A 15,310-nucleotide genomic window follows, 5' to 3' on the forward strand; every position below is an offset into this window, starting at 1 on the left:
TGGGCTAAGTTCCATAACTCCACGGTCACACTGTCCGCCATTTTCTTTCTTTTTGCTCGAAATAGCGCGTGGCACGTTGTTCCCGCGGTCCCGGTTCGGTGCAGTTATAATAGCAGATTTGCAAGGAGTTTAAACGCCATCTTTTCGCCAATCCAACACCAGCAATCATGAAAATCTTCAAGGATATCATCACCGGGGACGAGATGTTCGCCGACACCTACAAAATCAAGCTGGTCGATGACGTAGTCTACGAGGTGTATGGCAAGCTGATCAGCCGTGAGGGCAGCGAAATTAAACTCGATGGTGCCAATGCATCTGCCGAGGAGGCCGATGAAGGCACAGATACCAACGTTGAGTCCGGTGTCGATGTGGTGCTGAATCATCGTCTGGTGGAATGCTTTGCATTCGGCGACAAGAAATCGTACACCCTCTACCTGAAGGACTACATGAAGAAGGTGTTGGCCAAGCTGGCGGAGAAGTCTCCCGACCAGGTCGATGTCTTCAAGACCAACATGAACAAAGCCATGAAGGACATCTTGGGCCGCTTCAAGGAGCTGCAGTTCTTCACCGGCGAGTCCATGGACTGCGACGGCATGGTCGCCCTGGTCGAGTACCGCGAAATCGATGGCCAGAGCATTCCAGTGCTCATGTTCTTCAAGCACGGTCTCGAGGAGGAGAAGTGCTAAGCTCTGAGTGTGCGTGTCTAGATTTTTTTTCTGCATGGGGAGACCATCGAAGACCTCCAACCTCAGGCCCTCAGCCACGGCTACAAAGAAGCAACGCTCCATGCAGCAGACGCACAGGAATGGGGCATCATCACCGGCCCCCCGCCCAGCCCAACCAGAGGAACATACTCATGCATACCTTCTATATATTTATCCGATAATTAGTTACAATTTTGAAAGTCCTAAATTTATGTTACACTGCTGACGAATCCCCTGTACCGAGCGATGCGATTTTATTTGATTTATTAAGTACAACAAAATTTTCTATAATTTTCATTTCAATGTTTATTGTTTAAATGCAGAAGAGCAGGCAAATTTGTGGTTGTAGCTAAATGCGAACCGGGAGAAACAAAAACCAAAATACAGTAGCTAAAACTAAATAAGAACAACTGAAACAACTATTGTAATTTGATAACAAGGTAAAAATAATATTTTGATAGCAACAACGCAATTTTGTGTGCATTTTCGTTTATGTTTCAAACAGATATCGATCGAGAGAAATTACCGAAAAATGGAACATAAGTACTGAATTAAACGGAAACCATATACAACTGTAAATACTAGCATGTCTGTACTTTTCATGGGCGGCGTCGATTCATTTTCGGGAAATTTACAGCTATGTATGAGTAGGTAGACGTCGCAGCCGCCGCCTGCATCTACCTGATGGGTGTGAGCGAGCGCAAAATCGAGAGGGGGTGAAGGGAGGGAGTTTGTCGCCATCTGAGTCATGCCGCGCCGGTCGGCTGGGAGTTTTTGGCCAACCGACATGTTATTGACCCTTGACAGTGATGTACAGACACACTCACAGGCGAGCACATGTCATGCGCAGTGCCATTTGGCATTGATTACTATTTTTTGCACGTTGCAGTGCAATTTGGCCTACTTTCGCACGTTGCATTCGACATAACCTCAATGGCCACTGGGCCCGCTTATCATTTTGAACAAACCAAATGTATTATTTCTAAAAATTTTCGCATGAATGTATTCATTTTTATATGCGCGTAGAGGCAAACCCATACAAATGCCCTTCTGATGGGTGTGTGTGTGTGTGTGTGTGAGTAAAACGTGTCTACCTGTTGCCCGTCGCGTGAGAGAAAAGTACAGTGTGCACTCCCTGGAAAGGCAGCTCTCATGGAAAATGGGAATAAATTAAAATGAAATCAACTTGATGGTAATGTGTTTTTGAAATATATTTCAATAAAGATCTTTAATGAATTTTGTGCATAAAAAATATAACATTTGATCGTTTAAACGTTGAGATGGCAATATAAATCAAACTCAAAATCTGTAGATAAACACAAACGATACTCTTCTGAAAAATTAAAATCTTATCTATTGAATATTTCGTGATTTTTTAGATAAGTTTGAATGGTATTGACCTTGTTCGGCATAAAATCATGTTCTTGCCAATGAACGATTAAGGCCCGAGGGTCTTAGGGCTCCCCATATGAAACATTAAAACAACAATTCTATTCGGTTTACGTATAAAAATGCTAATAACAAATTATATTTTATTTCGTTCATAATTTTGATGCTGCAAACTGTGACAAGAACAGTTAGTTGACCCCAATTTATAGGGGAATGTGTTTGGAAATGTCAGTCAAACTAGTTACTATTTGTAGGTATGTATGCTTCTGGCTTTTGATCATTCAGATTTTAAAAACAAGGTTATAAAAAGAGACTATATAGATTTACTCTTGCACAAGTTCTTTCGCTTATATTACAATTACACTATGCTTCTAGAAAACGACAGCACCGGCTGCCCTACTGCACACAAACATTCCGTTTTTTAATGCTTCAGTATAAATGGAATGAATGCCGATCGCTTCTCAACAAATAAGTTAACAAAATTCGCCAAATATTACTCGTACAATTTAAGATTACACATGGTTGGTTTTTTTTTTTTTGGAGGGGTTTCGGAAGGTGTGTGGCGTGGTTAGTGGGTGGTGGCACCGACAAGATTGCCTAATAAACTAAAATTTAGATAAAAAAAATCCATTATCATCTTGGTCGAACTACACAAAAATACAACACGCGCCGTTAAATATACATATACAAGATTATGTTCCGCTGCATCATACATAGTCGAGCTGTATGTAGATCTGTTTAACGCCCACAGACTCGAAGATCATCCTCGTATGTGTCACCACATACTTAGGGTCGACATTCTTGGACACCTCCAGCTTAAGGGCGCCCACATAGACATCGGAACAGAGCGTCCAGAAGTGCGGCTCCTGCACGGCATATACGCCGGCCAGGCCGGTTACCTTCTGATAGCACTGCGGCAGTGATCGGTCCAACGAAGATGGTTGTCGCTGCATCAATATCAGTATGGACTCCTTAATCAGGCCCAGTACGCTAAGCGCAATCAGAAGGGAGATGAAAATCGAGCAAATTGGATCCGCTATCATCCAGCCGAACATTTGCATCAACACAGCCGATATGATGACACCCACAGAGCCGAGGGTGTCGGCCAGAATGTGCAGGAAGACGCCGCGCATAATCTGGGAATTGCTGCCGCCCATGTCGCCGTGGGAATGACCGTGACTGTCGTGGTCGTGCGAGTGGCCATGACCTAGAAAGAAGAGCAACAATTTGAAGCTGAAATTGAAAGTGAACCGTTTTCGCGGCTGATTTACCATTATCCAAGGTGATGGCCTCATGATTGTGATTGTTAATGTCGCTGTGACTATGGGAGTGGCCGTGTCCTTGATTGGCAACGCTGCCGCCACCGCCGTGGGAGTGTCCGTGTCCGCCTCCACCATGCGAGTGCCCATGGCCGCCATGATTAAACGCATAGATTCCGACTAGGTTTACCAGGAGCCCCAGCACGGAAACCACAAAGAGACGCTCGTGCTTCACCTCGGGCGGCTCCAATAACCGTTCCACACCCTCGGACAATATGAAGAAGGCGATGAATAGCAGGAACAGGCTATTGACGAATCCTGCCAGCACTTCGGCACGCACATATCCATAGGAGAATTTATCGTTTGCCTTCCACTTCGTAATTACCGAGGCAGCCAGACCGGCCAAGAGACCCGTGCAATCGAAGAACATGTGAAACGAGTCAGAGATCAGACCTAGGCGATAAACATTGAGAGCATTGTAAAGCCTGGATAAGATTAACACCAATTGAATTTGAGGGGTACACACCCAGGCTGTTTGTCAAAATGCCATAGAAAAGCTCGACGAAGGCAAAACTCAGGTTGAGGAGCAGAAACAGAAACAAATTGCGCGAGTTTCGATCCGAGAAAATGAGCCGCCTCCAGCTGTTTAACTGTTCTTTGACCCGGTAGCCGAAGCTACTGCGGTCCTTGTGCGACAGCGGTATCATAATTGGGAAACGTGTAAATCTGCAAAGACACCAAACACGAGAAATCTATAAAACATACGCTTTACGCTGCTGTTATCAGGTCCGTCATTTGTTTGCATACGTGGTATAATCGGTGTGGCTTAGCCGTTGACTTCCTCCAGCTGGCTGGCTGGCTACTTCTGCTGCAAACACTTGTTCTGGCCTGGCCCCCAAAAGAATGTACATATGTCTGCGGCGTCGGCGGCCATTATTTTATTGTGCAAATTACCTCACAACGCACAACGCTTCCTGCTACGTCGTCGACCAGGCCGACGGTAGTCTTATTTGCACAGGTTGTCCGTTGCACACTGTTGCGTGCAGTTAATGTTTAACTAAGCGTCTTTAATTTAATTCATCTTCAAAAAACGAGAAAATTTGTATTGGCCAGAAATCTGCCGTGTTGTCACAAATATTGGGGTAACCTCATAAACATATTCGCTCCACTAATCGCTGCGTTCGTTGTGAATGGATACAACCCATCTAAAAGTCTGCTACGTCAGCGGCCGCAGGGAATGACAAAACAAATAAACAACTGCTGCATTAAATTTAAATGTCTTGTACATATTACTAAATATATTCTTCATGTATTATTTTCATGTGTGTTGGCCAGCAATCTGCCGTGTTGTCACAAATATTGGGGTAACCACATAAACAAATTCGCTGCGTTCGCTGTGAATGGATACAGTTGCAAGCCAGCTAAATGTCAGCTGGGTACAACTTTCCACGTCCGCGGCCGCAGGGAATGACAAAACAAATAAACAACAGCTGTATTCAATTTAAATGTTTTTTATACATTAATAAATATATTCTTCATGTAACCGAATAATAATTATCATAATGAGTAAATAGTATTTCGCTTGTCACAGGTGCAGATCGCGTGTTAACGTGTTAGCGTTAAAAGTGAATGTCGATGGCCGAAGAAGAAGCACTGAACAATGCATAGTTTATTTAAAAACTAGAATTATTCTGCCAACGTCATTAGCTATAAGGAAACTATCTCACAGCAGCAACGAGAGTATACAAAAAACTTTAGATCCCACAATTGTGTACACCAGCTGGTGCCAACACTTATCAAAACAACAATAAACTCAAGCAAATGTCCCTTACATCAATAAGAAAGCAAGTTTATTCAACATTTTACACACAGCAGAGTCCTAGTGCTCTCCCATACAATCCAATTCATTGTAAAACGAATGCGACTATAAAAATGCGTTGATAAAACATTTTACGCTTCATCACCCTTGGTTGCACGTGTGTAGATCACCTGGGAATGATGTTGCACGACCTGCTTGATCAGACCTGAAAGCGAAAAGAATACGTTTGAGAATTAGTAAATGATTTGTTTGGAAATTGTAATTTAGATAACATACCCTTGTCGCGCAGCTCGATGAGAGCACGCTTGGCCAGAGATCCGCGGATCTTCAAACGCTCAGAGACCACCGAGGGGGTGATGAGCTTGTAGGCAGGCACCTCCTTGTACAGCTTCTCGTAGGTAGGCTTGTCGAACAGAACCTGGTTGTTCAACTTGTCCCTAACCTTGCCCTTGGACCACTTCTTCTTCTTGGCCTTGCCGCCGCCAGAGCCCTCCTTCTTCTTCTGTGTCTTTTGCGGCTGCTTGGCCGACGACTTTGCGTCCTTCTTAGGCGGCTGCACGGAAAAAGAGGCGAGAAGAGATATTCACATTAATGTGGGTTCACTCAAAACAATTCACTTAAGTGGACAATTGTTGCCACCAGCAGCAGCACCTAGAGCATCGCCGCCTGCTTTCGAGGTTAGGGCGTGCTTCTGTTTTTCCTCCATTTTTTCACGTTTTCCAGCCCATTGGTAGGCAGAATTTCATGGCACAGCACTTGGGCAACACTTCATTCATGTTTTTCTTTCAATTGTCCGCCGTTTTCACACTAAAAATCAAGTATTTTCGCAAAATTCTAAAGCAGCGAACTCACCATCGTGAAAAGTCAATGCAGAAAGATGGAGGGCGGAAATCGCCAGAGTTACCACCCCTCTGGCGAACAACACAGGGCTGCATGCTCACATTTCGTGCCGTCTATCGATAGTTCGTGAAACAGTGACATCAATAGCAGCATCGATTTAAATTTTATACCCACCACTAGCGATCAGCTGTCGCGATTAATCGAGGCACTGCCAGATCTATTGGATTTGTGGGGCAGATTTTCCCGTGGACGAAACAAATTTAAATAATTTCCAAACCAATTAATTTAACAGAATGAATCAGTTCTGCCGCACTTGCGGCAAAACAATAGTCACAGAAAACAGCCTCCGGATCTTCTCGCGGGAGGGTCGCCAGCTGCTGCTCTGTGTGCGAACCATAGCAAATTGCTGGGTGAGTAAAAAAACCGACGTAAATGAAGGCAAACAACTAATGAATGGATCCTTTCAGCTGCAGAATGACCCTGAATTCCCGTGCTATATGTGCGCAGACTGCCAGAAGCTGCTCAGAAAGGTGTGTCGCTTCCGCAGGCGGTGTGCGAAAATTGAAAAATACCTGACCAGACGAAAGGTAAAATTGACTCTGGGCGAAGGTCCGGCTTCGGTGTCGTTACAACTACCCGCTCAGCAAGTGGTAGCTGCAGACGATCCGTTGGGGATCGACGAGCTGTTGGTAGCCAACGAAATCAAAGTGGAGGATGAACTGGTGGATGAGCAGAAGGCTTATGAAGCCGAAAGGTATCTCGGAAAACATCTCGAAGATTGCAGCTATGAAGACGACCAGGACCAGGCCGACGACTACTTACCGCTTCAAGCAGAGTATGGAGAATCGGAGACTGAGGCAGTAATTGCTACTGCCAAAAGCGAAACTGAACCCCCAGTCACAGGGTCCAACAAAACGAAGGGCAAAATTAAGGCCAATAAGCAAACAATGCGCCTGGGACGAAAACTCATTCACGTCAAGGTGATTGACGATGCTAATCCCAAACGAATTGTGGATCGGGACAGCCAAATCGCCAAGCCCTGTATCTGTGAGCACTGCGGCCGCCAATTCCGCGACACCAGCAATCTGAATGTCCACCTGTTGCGGCACACGGGCACCAAACCGTTCGAGTGCGAGATATGCCATCAGAAGTGCTACACACTGCATCTACTGCGACGGCACCAGCTGAAGCATACAGAGGGGCCCTACGCCTGCACCTTCTGCGGACTCAAGTACAGCACAAACAGCTCTCGGGTCCGACATGAACGGTGAGTAGTAGACACCGACAGAAGAATTGGTTTTTTTTACTTGAATTGCAATGCCCTGTTTGCAGCGAGGCATGCAAAAAAGGACGAGCACCCCAATCCAAATGGGAGATTATCAAGAAGGGCGAACGTACTTTCCAGTGAGTTCTCAATTAAATATTGTTGCTTACTCATTAACCAACCTTTTCTATAGCTGCGAAGTCTGTGATCTGTGGTTCTTGAGGGCCGGCAACTTTACGCAGCACATTAAATCCACCAGTCATATCGAAAACGAACGCCGAAAGAAGCGAAAAACCAAAACGGTGCAGCAACAGTCAAGCATAAATACATGAAACAATATAACATTGGAAAGACAAATACGATTTTATTCAATATCAGCTGTTACACTCTCATGAACCTTTCTTAAATTCTCCTGGTGCATTTTGGTGTTCTCGTGCGTTTTTAAATTTGTTTTGTACCGGAAATGAACATTACAAAGTTCACACCTGAAAGGAAAAAAAACCGTATGTATTCAACTATTATTGGAAACGGATCTCAAACAGGTCTACATACCGATGTGGTCGCTCGCCCGAGTGTATAAGTTTGTGAGCTTTGAGCTTGGTGCGCTGATAGAAGCCCTTCTGGCAGACGTCACATTTCAGTGGCCTCTCCTTGTGTACCCTTTCGTGCTGCTTGAGCATCGCTGGTGCATTATAGCTCTTGTCGCACAGCTTGCACTTGAAGGCATTTGCCTCTGCATGCGATTTAATGTGCCAGGCAAGGGCGTACTTCGAGACATAGCTCTTGTCGCAAGTTTCGCAAAAGAAGCGCTGTGTTGGTTGCTTGTTTGGTTCTCTGTTCCTCGAATTGTGGTGTATTTTCACGCCATGAAATTTGCTAAAACGAAACCACATCTCAATGTGAACTTCTAATCTTGATTTAATTGCATTGACGACTTACCCTTCGTGAGTGTAACGCGCGCCCGCATTTGAAAATGCTTCGGGGCAATGCCTGCATACAAAAGGCAGCTCGCCCTTGTGACGGACTCGTATGTGTATGTTCCTCATGTAGGCATCGTAGAATTTCATGGGGCATTCCGTGCACTGGTAGTTCTTCGTGCGGGTGTGACGGAGCATATGAATTTGCAAATTGTGAACCAAATGGAAGGCCGAACCGCATTGATCGCACACATAGTTTGGGGGCTTTTCCCTCATCTTAGCGAGACGTTGGCGTTCCCGCTCCCGCTTCAATTTGGCGTTCACCTTTCTTGGCTGTGTCTCGCTAGCCTTTGCCTTCTTTGCCTTTGTCGGTTTCTTGTCCTGCTGCTTCTTGGCTTCTTCGCTTTCCTCCTCCATGACGTCATCCATGTAATCTTCGATGGCATCTTCTATGGTCTGTTCGTCTCCGGAATCAGCTTTCATTTTTCTTGCCGGCTTCTCAGGTGTGACTTTATCCTGACCAATCAATTCGATAACGAGCTCCTTAAGAATGTCGGTCCCACGAGCAACGCTGAGTGGGTCCGATGGGTCAGCGTTGATATCTTCTTCCAGGGGCTCCAGCATTTCTATATTCGGGCTAAGGATAGTGCTCTGTGCCTTAGCATAATTTACCTCATCCTCTTCCTTACAAATCAAACCCAAGGGCCACTCATTTGCTGCCGTTTCATGAAAATTCTGAGCCGATTCCAACTCTACTTCGACCGCTGCAATATTACACTCGGGATTACCCTGCGTTAGCTTCACCTCCGTACTTATGACCTTCTCACGGAAGTCGATCGCAGTGTTCAGGGCCGACTCACAATCCGGACACATGTAACGTGGTCCGCCTTCGATGCTCGTGAGCTGTGAAATAGCAAAGTGTTTGAATTCAAGTCCCTGAATGGAATGTAGTCGAGACATACCCAAACTCCGCAAATGACTTCAATGCGATACAGATAAACAGCGTTCTGCTTGAGGAACAGATCTTTGGAGTTCGAGTCAAATTGATACTCCTGATAGCAGGCCCGACATTTCATCAACTGACTAAAAGATCCCTTGTTGTCCTCGCCTGCCAGGGGATCGTCATCATCGAGAAACATGGATTCAAGGGAGTCATCGTCCTCAATAGGCGGACTTTCGCACGAAGGGGCCGATGGGTCTTCCGTTTGATAAGTGTCATATTCCGTGTCATCGTTTAGCTGGTGTTCTCCTTGCTCGGCGCTGCTAATTAATAATGAATTGTATGTTCATTAAACATTTAAACTAGAGTATGGTGCTGTGAAACTGTATTGCCACGCAGGATACAACTAGACAAGGTACGGCCATCCCGATTTTCGTTTGTTTTGCAATCGGTAATATGTTTGATTGGGGTGGAGTGGTATTGAGGCGCAGACGGAGGCGGTTATGCCACTTATTTTAAAATAATTTTCGCAAATCCTATGCCAATGGTTATAGTCGATTTCTAGAGCATCTAACCATTGATAAATGTTTCAGTTTACCATTGTTCTCCACTGTAAAAAGAACCAAAAATATATAATATAGTTGCGCACTATATATATGCATAGTTGTTTTTCGTACTGTGTGAACTATCCCCACTTTTCTCGAGCGCCATTGACCCAAAATACCACCACTACCCAAGCAAGAGAGCGCTTGCGATGGCTGTACCTTTTTGTAGTTGTATCATGCTGCCACGCACACACACACACCTTTATACTGGAATGCAGTTTTTGTTCGTGTGGCCAATTAATAACTAGAAAAGTTACTTACTCTGTCGGCGAACCTAATTTTTTGTCCTTGAATAACAATAAACATTGCTCTGGAATGGCTTCGGGGCGCAGACGAAGTCGCCTTTTACTATTCATACTGTCGGCATAATAAAAGTCAGTCTTTTTAAAATGATTTTCGCAAATCCTTTGATTTGTGTATTCGATTTCCAGCGAATCTGCCCATAACTTCCGTTTTTGTTCATTAACTGGCATTCTAAACGTTTTCAGGTTGGTTCTCTTTCGACAGGCACCGCAGTAGCTCGACATATTTCTTTAGTTTCTCTAAAAAAAAAGACACTAAACGTATGTAAATACACATGGGTCAAGTTCAATACAAGCAAACACACACAGACACAAGCGCAAAATTATTAGAACCACTAATAATTAATGTGCATGTGCATGCAAATGTTAGTGTCAGTGCCTGCAGCGTCCGAAATAAACAAAAAAAGGTCACTTGACTAATTTTCCTTACCTTTTACAGGTATTATACCATGAACCAAATGTTAAAAAAAAGTGACGCTTCTTTTTCACTGATTTGTTGAGATATCGATAGAATTAAGGAACCGAATGGATTATTTATTCGATTATATCGAAAGTGTGACCAGACACACAAGACAAGCAATGGCTTAATTATTGATTTAGTTATAGAATGGAACTACAATTGTTTTTTATTCGTATAAATGTAAATCTAACTTTATTCTTTCTCCAAAATGGCTTACAAATTTACATATATGGCAAATATAATTTTAATTATCCGGCAGTAGCTGAAGATCCGCTGGGAATTTTTTTTGCAAGAAGATTACAGAGGCTGTTCGAATCAATCCGAATATCCACCTGTTAGCCAATGGAGCTACGATGCCTCTTATTCGTATATTTATAAAACTTTTTCCTTTTTCCAAAATGGGTTAAAGATTGATATTGAACATGGTTCTTTCATTTTCAAGGAAGAACTGACGAGGACCCTGAAGAGAGTCGTAAATTTAAAACGGCGACCATCAGGCCTCCATAATAGAATAAATACATTTTAGTTCTAGTCGACATCAATTTTAACATTCTCTCCCGATTTGAGTAGATTCTCCTGGTGCATTTTGGTGTTCGCATGAGTCTTTAAATTAGTTTTGTACCGGAAATTAACGTTACAAATTTCACACCTGCAAGAAAGGGTCTACAGTTAAGGGTCAAATAATCTAGAGGAAATTATACTCGTACCGAAAGGGGCGTTCTCCAGTGTGTATGAGTTCATGAGCTTTGAGCTTGGTGCGCTGATAGAAGCCCTTCAGGCAGACGTCGCATTGCAGTGGCCTTTCCCCGTGAGTCATTTCGTGCCTCTTCAGCTTCGCTGGCTCGGAGTAGGTCTTTTCGCAATGCTGGCATTTGAAGGCGTTTGCCTCTGCATGCGATCTAGTGTGCCAGGCTAAAGCGTACTTCGACACATAGTTTTTATCGCATAGTTTGCAAAAGTACCGCGTCTTAGCTCGTGGGCTTGGCGCGGGATTTATCCGCTTTACTTTTATGCGAGGGGGTGCCCAATGTACTTTACTAGAAGGAAACCAGATCTTAAACGATGCTACTAATCTTTGAATTCATCTACTACTCACGCTTCGTGCTTCTGACGCTTCCCCGCATATGCAAATCTTTCGGGGCAATATCTGCAGACGAATGGATTCTCGCCCTTGTGACGGACGCGTATGTGAATGTTCCTCATGTAGGCATCGTAGAATGTCATTGGGCATTCCGGGCACTCGAAGTTCTTCGTGCGGCTGTGACGAAGCATATGAATTTGTAAATTGTGCACCATACGAAATATCTGCCCGCATTGATCACACACATGGGTTAGGGGCTTGTCTCTGAGCTGGGCGCGGCGTATGCGATTCCGCTCCGATTTCGATTTGGGATTGGCCTGGCGTCTTGCCCGGATTTTGGGTTTAATTGGATTGGCCTGTTCCTTCTCTTTTTTCGGTGCATTTGTTTCTTCTTTTGTCTTTTCGGTTTTGACTTTATCTTGACCTTTGAATTCCTTTATCAGTTCGTTTAGAATTTTTGCACCACGGGCAACGCTGAGTGGATCTGCTGGGGCAGCGTCGATATTTTCCTCAATCGGCTCTATAATTTCTATACGATCAATTTTATTAGAGCTAGGGCTATGCATGGGGCTATATGATTCATCATAAATGTCTTCGTGCTGTGGATCTTCTTCGTCGTCTTCTTCCATATTAATCGATGTCAATTCTGATGTCCACTCAGGAGCTGATGTCCCTTGACCTGTCTCTGTTGCTACCGACTCTACTTCGACAGCTGGTTTATCACACACGGGCCTCCCCTGCGTTAGCATCACCTCCGTACTTATGACCTTCTCACGGAACTCGATCGCAGTGTTCAGGGACAACTGACAATCGGGACACATAAAACGTGGTCCGCCATCGATGCTCGTGAGCTGTGAAATAGCAAATTGAAGTCGTTGAATGGAATGGAATACATTTCAGACATACCCAAACTCCACAAATGACTTCGATGCGAAACAGCAAAACGCTGTTGGCCTTGTCAAAAGGATCTTCGGCATTCGGATCAAACTCATAGTCCCGATAGCAAGTACGACACTTATTGAGCTGGTTTAGACTTTCGTGGTTTTCATCTGATGTGAGGGGGTCATCTTCATGTAATATGGTCTGAAGGGTGGCGCTTTCATCAATGGGCGGCGGACTCACGAAAGCCGGGGCCGAAACAGTATTATATCGGACATTGCTGGGAGCGAGTTCATTGTCATCCTGGGCCAATTCCTTTGCCTCGGCATACGCCAGAAGCTCGGCCACCAGTTTCTGATTCTCCCGCTTTTGGTTTCGTTCTTTGCGAGCCTTTTCCGACTTGGTTTCTATCTCCCGGTTTAAGCACGGCACTGCGCCTGGCCGCAATGTCCTCTTCTTCGCCAAGCCTGATAATTGTCGAGGAATTTTACCATGGTGTCTGAATGATATACGATCAGTACTCACCCAATTCGAACTTAAGAGCCCCGACGATATCCTCATCTTTGAAATGTTTGATGCATATGCTGGCATTCTTCACATTCAGGGCATTTTTATTGCCGCAAAAAGATACCCATTGCTTGACTAAATCTGCGTTCCTCGGAAACTTGAAGAAGCATAAATCTTGATTTTTCTCAGAGGCAGTTCTGGCATTTTTGCAATTTAACACTGCGCATCTCATTTTTGGCCCAAAAATTGTTCTTCATAAAATTGTGTTTATTTTATTTCAAGAGATATCGATAGCTCGTATCGAATAAATAGTGGTAGTATGCACGACTTCGAAAGTATGACCATATGCTGCTGCTGGCTGCGCATTACAGTGTGCAATAAAACCGGCACGATGTGAAGTTATATATTTATATTAATTTCAGAATTTATCAATTATTTACCAATAGAGTAAACAAAAATTTCTGCTTTCCAAAAAGGCGTGAATGTTCGAAATTTACATAAAAACATTATTGAACGAAAATAAAACCACATAATTCAAAACTATTTGAAAAATACAATTATGGTTAATAATTATGTTTAAGTGCGGCAACATTCTTGGCCCTCTCTACTTGACCAATCCTAGTATTTTTTCTCTACCTCTTTGTGGTTATGCTTTCAAGATTTCTTTGCCTTGGATTTATTTTTCTTCTCAAATGCCACAAATTTAGAATCATCGTCGTCATAGTCTTGGCGTATTTCTTGGATCTTCATTTTCCTTAGCTTGGGCTGTTCCTTGGCTGGTTTTCCTGCTTTTATTTCCAGCTTTGACCTTTCGGGCTTGACTTTATCTTGACCTAGGACTTCGTTTAGCAGTTCGTTAAAAAATTTGGCCCCACGGCCAACGCTGACTTCTGTTCTGGTAGGGTTGATATTTTCCTCAGCGGTCTCTATTATTTCCATATGATCCATCTTATTAGAGCAATGGCTACGGACAGGGCTAGGTGATGCATCATAGATGTCTTCATACCGAGTATCTTCGCCGCCGTCGTCCTCGTTGTCTTCTGCCATTTTATCTGATACGGAATCATTTGGCCACTCGGGTACTGATGTTCTTTGATCTGTCTCTATTTGGTCTTCTGGGTTATCACACACGGGCCTCCCCTGTGTTAGCATCACCTCCGTACTTATGACCATCTCACGGAAATCGATTGCATTCTTTAGGGACAACTGACAATCCGGGCACATGAAACGTGGTCCGCCTTCAATATTGCTGAGCTGTGAGATATAAAACAATTCAGTTCAATTCGTTGAATGTAATTTATCAGACATACCCAGACTCCACAGATGACTTCGATACGAAACAGCATAACGCTGTTGGCTTTGTCGAAAGGATCTTCGGCATTCGAATCGAAGTCGTAATCCCGATAGCAGGTACGACACTTATTGAACTGGTGGCTCTCTTGGTTTTCATCAGCTTCCACTTCATCAGCATCAGCTTCGGGGCAATCTTCATGTGATATTGTCTGAAGGTAGGCAGTATCCTCAATGGGCGGCGGACTGACAACGTCCGGTTCCGAAGCATTTCCAGTATTATATCGGTCATAGCTGGGAGTGGATTCAGTGTTCTCCGGGGCCATGTCCGTTTCCTCGACATCCGCCAGAAGCTCAGCCAATAGTCTCTTTCGCATTTGCGTTTCGTTTCCTGGGCTTATGCACGGCTCTGCGCCTTGCCGCAATGTCCTCTTCTTGGCAATTCCTAATGGAATTGGATGAATTTTAATATATTGTCTGCTCAATGATATACGTACAGTACTCACCCAATTCGAACTTTCTAGACCCCAAGATATCCTCGTCTTTGAAATGCTTCATGCAAATACTGGCATTCTTCACTTTCAGGGCATCTCTATTGCCGCTAAATAATAGCCAACGTTTGGCTAAATCTGCGTTCCTCGGAAACTTGAAGAAACATATTTGTTCCTTTTTAGTTGGGGCCATTGTAGCATATTGGCAATTAATCACTGCGCATCTCATTTTTGGGCCAACAAATAAATGTTGATAAAATTGTGTTTATTTTATATTAAGATGTGATGAGTTATCGATAGCACGAAAAAAGCATCGGATAGTGGTGTCACTTCGAAAGTGCGACCAGATGCTGGTGCAAGGCCAAGTATTGAAGGGTGCAACAAAACAGCAATTGTGACGTCACAAAAACACAAATTGTTTCTTATTGGAGTTTTTTTATCTCAAGAGTCTGCATAATTATCACCGATTTTAGAATTCATTCGTCTACAAAAAATAAAGGAACAAATATCATCACTTACTGAAATGTTTTATTCAATTATTTTGAATATTAATCATATAATAC

At 43.8% G+C, this 15,310-nt stretch overlaps 7 protein-coding genes and 1 long non-coding RNA gene across 12 annotated transcripts; 3 read left to right on the plus strand and 5 right to left on the minus strand.

Moving 5' to 3' along the window:
• Positions 1–36: 36 nt before the first annotated feature.
• LOC108157098 (translationally-controlled tumor protein homolog) lies at positions 37–1,283 on the plus strand. The gene has a single exon (XM_017288963.2). It carries the CDS (start codon positions 168–170, stop codon positions 684–686), a length of 519 nt encoding a protein of 172 aa, XP_017144452.1. The 5' UTR covers positions 37–167; the 3' UTR covers positions 687–1,283.
• A 914-nt stretch (positions 1,284–2,197) lies between these two features.
• Positions 2,198–4,581, minus strand: LOC108157003 (zinc transporter 7). 3 transcript variants are annotated; one of them, XM_017288799.2, is made up of 4 exons: positions 4,160–4,581; positions 3,879–4,078; positions 3,365–3,805; positions 2,198–3,300 (listed from the first exon to the last, which is right to left on the minus strand). In XM_017288799.2, exons 1-4 carry the CDS (start codon positions 4,261–4,263, stop codon positions 2,801–2,803), a joined length of 1,245 nt encoding a protein of 414 aa, XP_017144288.1. In that variant the 5' UTR covers positions 4,264–4,581; the 3' UTR covers positions 2,198–2,800. The 3 variants fall into 3 exon arrangements, with proteins under 3 accessions (XP_017144288.1, XP_017144289.1, XP_017144291.1); XM_017288800.2 differs by having other exon boundaries at positions 4,307–4,579; XM_017288802.2 differs by having other exon boundaries at positions 3,879–4,104; positions 4,160–4,246.
• A 584-nt stretch (positions 4,582–5,165) lies between these two features.
• LOC108154223 (40S ribosomal protein S25) lies at positions 5,166–6,120 on the minus strand. Its single transcript, XM_017284450.2, has 3 exons — positions 6,024–6,120; positions 5,448–5,724; positions 5,166–5,376 (listed from the first exon to the last, which is right to left on the minus strand). Exons 1-3 carry the CDS (start codon positions 6,024–6,026, stop codon positions 5,303–5,305), a joined length of 354 nt encoding a protein of 117 aa, XP_017139939.1. The 5' UTR covers positions 6,027–6,120; the 3' UTR covers positions 5,166–5,302.
• A 77-nt stretch (positions 6,121–6,197) lies between these two features.
• LOC108154216 (transcription factor Ouib) lies at positions 6,198–7,632 on the plus strand. Its single transcript, XM_017284442.2, has 4 exons — positions 6,198–6,421; positions 6,479–7,278; positions 7,344–7,415; positions 7,469–7,632. The coding sequence occupies exons 1-4, from the start codon at positions 6,305–6,307 to the stop codon at positions 7,605–7,607; spliced, it is 1,128 nt and encodes a 375-aa protein (XP_017139931.1). The 5' UTR covers positions 6,198–6,304; the 3' UTR covers positions 7,608–7,632.
• Positions 7,615–10,561, minus strand: LOC108153853 (zinc finger and SCAN domain-containing protein 12-like). Of its 2 annotated transcripts, XM_033389515.1 has the most exons (6): positions 10,470–10,561; positions 9,999–10,279; positions 9,155–9,455; positions 8,215–9,095; positions 7,828–8,151; positions 7,615–7,760 (listed from the first exon to the last, which is right to left on the minus strand). In XM_033389515.1, exons 2-6 carry the CDS (start codon positions 10,262–10,264, stop codon positions 7,640–7,642), a joined length of 1,893 nt encoding a protein of 630 aa, XP_033245406.1. In that variant the 5' UTR covers positions 10,265–10,279; positions 10,470–10,561; the 3' UTR covers positions 7,615–7,639. The 2 variants fall into 2 exon arrangements, with proteins under 2 accessions (XP_033245406.1, XP_033245407.1); XM_033389516.1 differs by lacking the exon at positions 10,470–10,561 and having other exon boundaries at positions 9,155–9,452; positions 9,999–10,402.
• Positions 10,314–10,971, plus strand: LOC117187251. Its single transcript, XR_004471995.1, has 2 exons — positions 10,314–10,404; positions 10,479–10,971. It is a non-coding gene; the product is annotated as an uncharacterized LOC117187251 (long non-coding RNA).
• On the minus strand, positions 10,713–13,256 carry LOC117187250 (zinc finger and BTB domain-containing protein 11-like). Of its 2 annotated transcripts, none has more exons than XM_033389513.1 (5): positions 12,985–13,256; positions 12,487–12,926; positions 11,596–12,431; positions 11,207–11,536; positions 10,713–11,148 (listed from the first exon to the last, which is right to left on the minus strand). In XM_033389513.1, the coding sequence occupies exons 1-5, from the start codon at positions 13,196–13,198 to the stop codon at positions 11,028–11,030; spliced, it is 1,941 nt and encodes a 646-aa protein (XP_033245404.1). In that variant the 5' UTR covers positions 13,199–13,256; the 3' UTR covers positions 10,713–11,027. The 2 variants fall into 2 exon arrangements, with proteins under 2 accessions (XP_033245404.1, XP_033245405.1); XM_033389514.1 differs by having other exon boundaries at positions 10,713–11,162.
• A 104-nt stretch (positions 13,257–13,360) lies between these two features.
• Positions 13,361–15,055, minus strand: LOC108154213. Its single transcript, XM_017284438.2, has 3 exons — positions 14,763–15,055; positions 14,277–14,701; positions 13,361–14,220 (listed from the first exon to the last, which is right to left on the minus strand). Exons 1-3 carry the CDS (start codon positions 14,974–14,976, stop codon positions 13,621–13,623), a joined length of 1,239 nt encoding a protein of 412 aa, XP_017139927.1. The 5' UTR covers positions 14,977–15,055; the 3' UTR covers positions 13,361–13,620.
• Between the last annotated feature and the right edge of the window lie 255 nt (positions 15,056–15,310).

This window comes from Drosophila miranda, chromosome 2, assembly GCF_003369915.1.
Source record: "Drosophila miranda strain MSH22 chromosome 2, D.miranda_PacBio2.1, whole genome shotgun sequence".
NCBI lineage: Eukaryota > Metazoa > Arthropoda > Insecta > Diptera > Drosophilidae > Drosophila > Drosophila miranda.

What these genes read in the sequence shown, in the direction of transcription:
- LOC108157098 (XM_017288963.2), top strand. Translation starts at nt 168, where the DNA reads ATGAAAATCTTCAAGGATATCATCACCGGGGACGAGATGTTCGCCGAC.
- LOC108157003 (XM_017288799.2), bottom strand. Translation starts at nt 4,263, where the DNA reads ATGTACATTCTTTTGGGGGCCAGGCCAGAACAAGTGTTTGCAGCAGAA. An exon ending in AGCCACACCGATTATACCAC is followed by an intron (nt 4,079 to 4,159) that starts GTATGCAAACAA and finishes GTGTCTTTGCAG; the next exon opens with ATTTACACGTTTCCCAATTA. An exon ending in GGCCATCACCTTGGATAATG is followed by an intron (nt 3,301 to 3,364) that starts GTAAATCAGCCG and finishes TCTTCTTTCTAG; the next exon opens with GTCATGGCCACTCGCACGAC.
- LOC108154223 (XM_017284450.2), bottom strand. An exon ending in CATCGAGCTGCGCGACAAGG is followed by an intron (nt 5,377 to 5,447) that starts GTATGTTATCTA and finishes TTTCGCTTTCAG; the next exon opens with GTCTGATCAAGCAGGTCGTG.
- LOC108154216 (XM_017284442.2), top strand. Translation starts at nt 6,305, where the DNA reads ATGAATCAGTTCTGCCGCACTTGCGGCAAAACAATAGTCACAGAAAAC. An exon ending in GAACCATAGCAAATTGCTGG is followed by an intron (nt 6,422 to 6,478) that starts GTGAGTAAAAAA and finishes GGATCCTTTCAG; the next exon opens with CTGCAGAATGACCCTGAATT. An exon ending in TCTCGGGTCCGACATGAACG is followed by an intron (nt 7,279 to 7,343) that starts GTGAGTAGTAGA and finishes CCCTGTTTGCAG; the next exon opens with CGAGGCATGCAAAAAAGGAC.
- LOC108153853 (XM_033389515.1), bottom strand. Translation starts at nt 10,264, where the DNA reads ATGTCGAGCTACTGCGGTGCCTGTCGAAAGAGAACCAACCTGAAAACG. An exon ending in AAATTAGGTTCGCCGACAGA is followed by an intron (nt 9,456 to 9,998) that starts GTAAGTAACTTT and finishes ATTATTAATTAG; the next exon opens with CAGCGCCGAGCAAGGAGAAC. An exon ending in GCGCGTTACACTCACGAAGG is followed by an intron (nt 8,152 to 8,214) that starts GTAAGTCGTCAA and finishes GTTTCGTTTTAG; the next exon opens with CAAATTTCATGGCGTGAAAA.
- LOC117187250 (XM_033389513.1), bottom strand. Translation starts at nt 13,198, where the DNA reads ATGAGATGCGCAGTGTTAAATTGCAAAAATGCCAGAACTGCCTCTGAG. An exon ending in AAGTCATTTGTGGAGTTTGG is followed by an intron (nt 12,432 to 12,486) that starts GTATGTCTGAAA and finishes GCTATTTCACAG; the next exon opens with CTCACGAGCATCGATGGCGG. An exon ending in AAGCGTCAGAAGCACGAAGC is followed by an intron (nt 11,537 to 11,595) that starts GTGAGTAGTAGA and finishes GTTTCCTTCTAG; the next exon opens with TAAAGTACATTGGGCACCCC.
- LOC108154213 (XM_017284438.2), bottom strand. Translation starts at nt 14,976, where the DNA reads ATGAGATGCGCAGTGATTAATTGCCAATATGCTACAATGGCCCCAACT. An exon ending in GTCTAGAAAGTTCGAATTGG is followed by an intron (nt 14,702 to 14,762) that starts GTGAGTACTGTA and finishes CAATTCCATTAG; the next exon opens with GAATTGCCAAGAAGAGGACA. An exon ending in AAGTCATCTGTGGAGTCTGG is followed by an intron (nt 14,221 to 14,276) that starts GTATGTCTGATA and finishes TATATCTCACAG; the next exon opens with CTCAGCAATATTGAAGGCGG.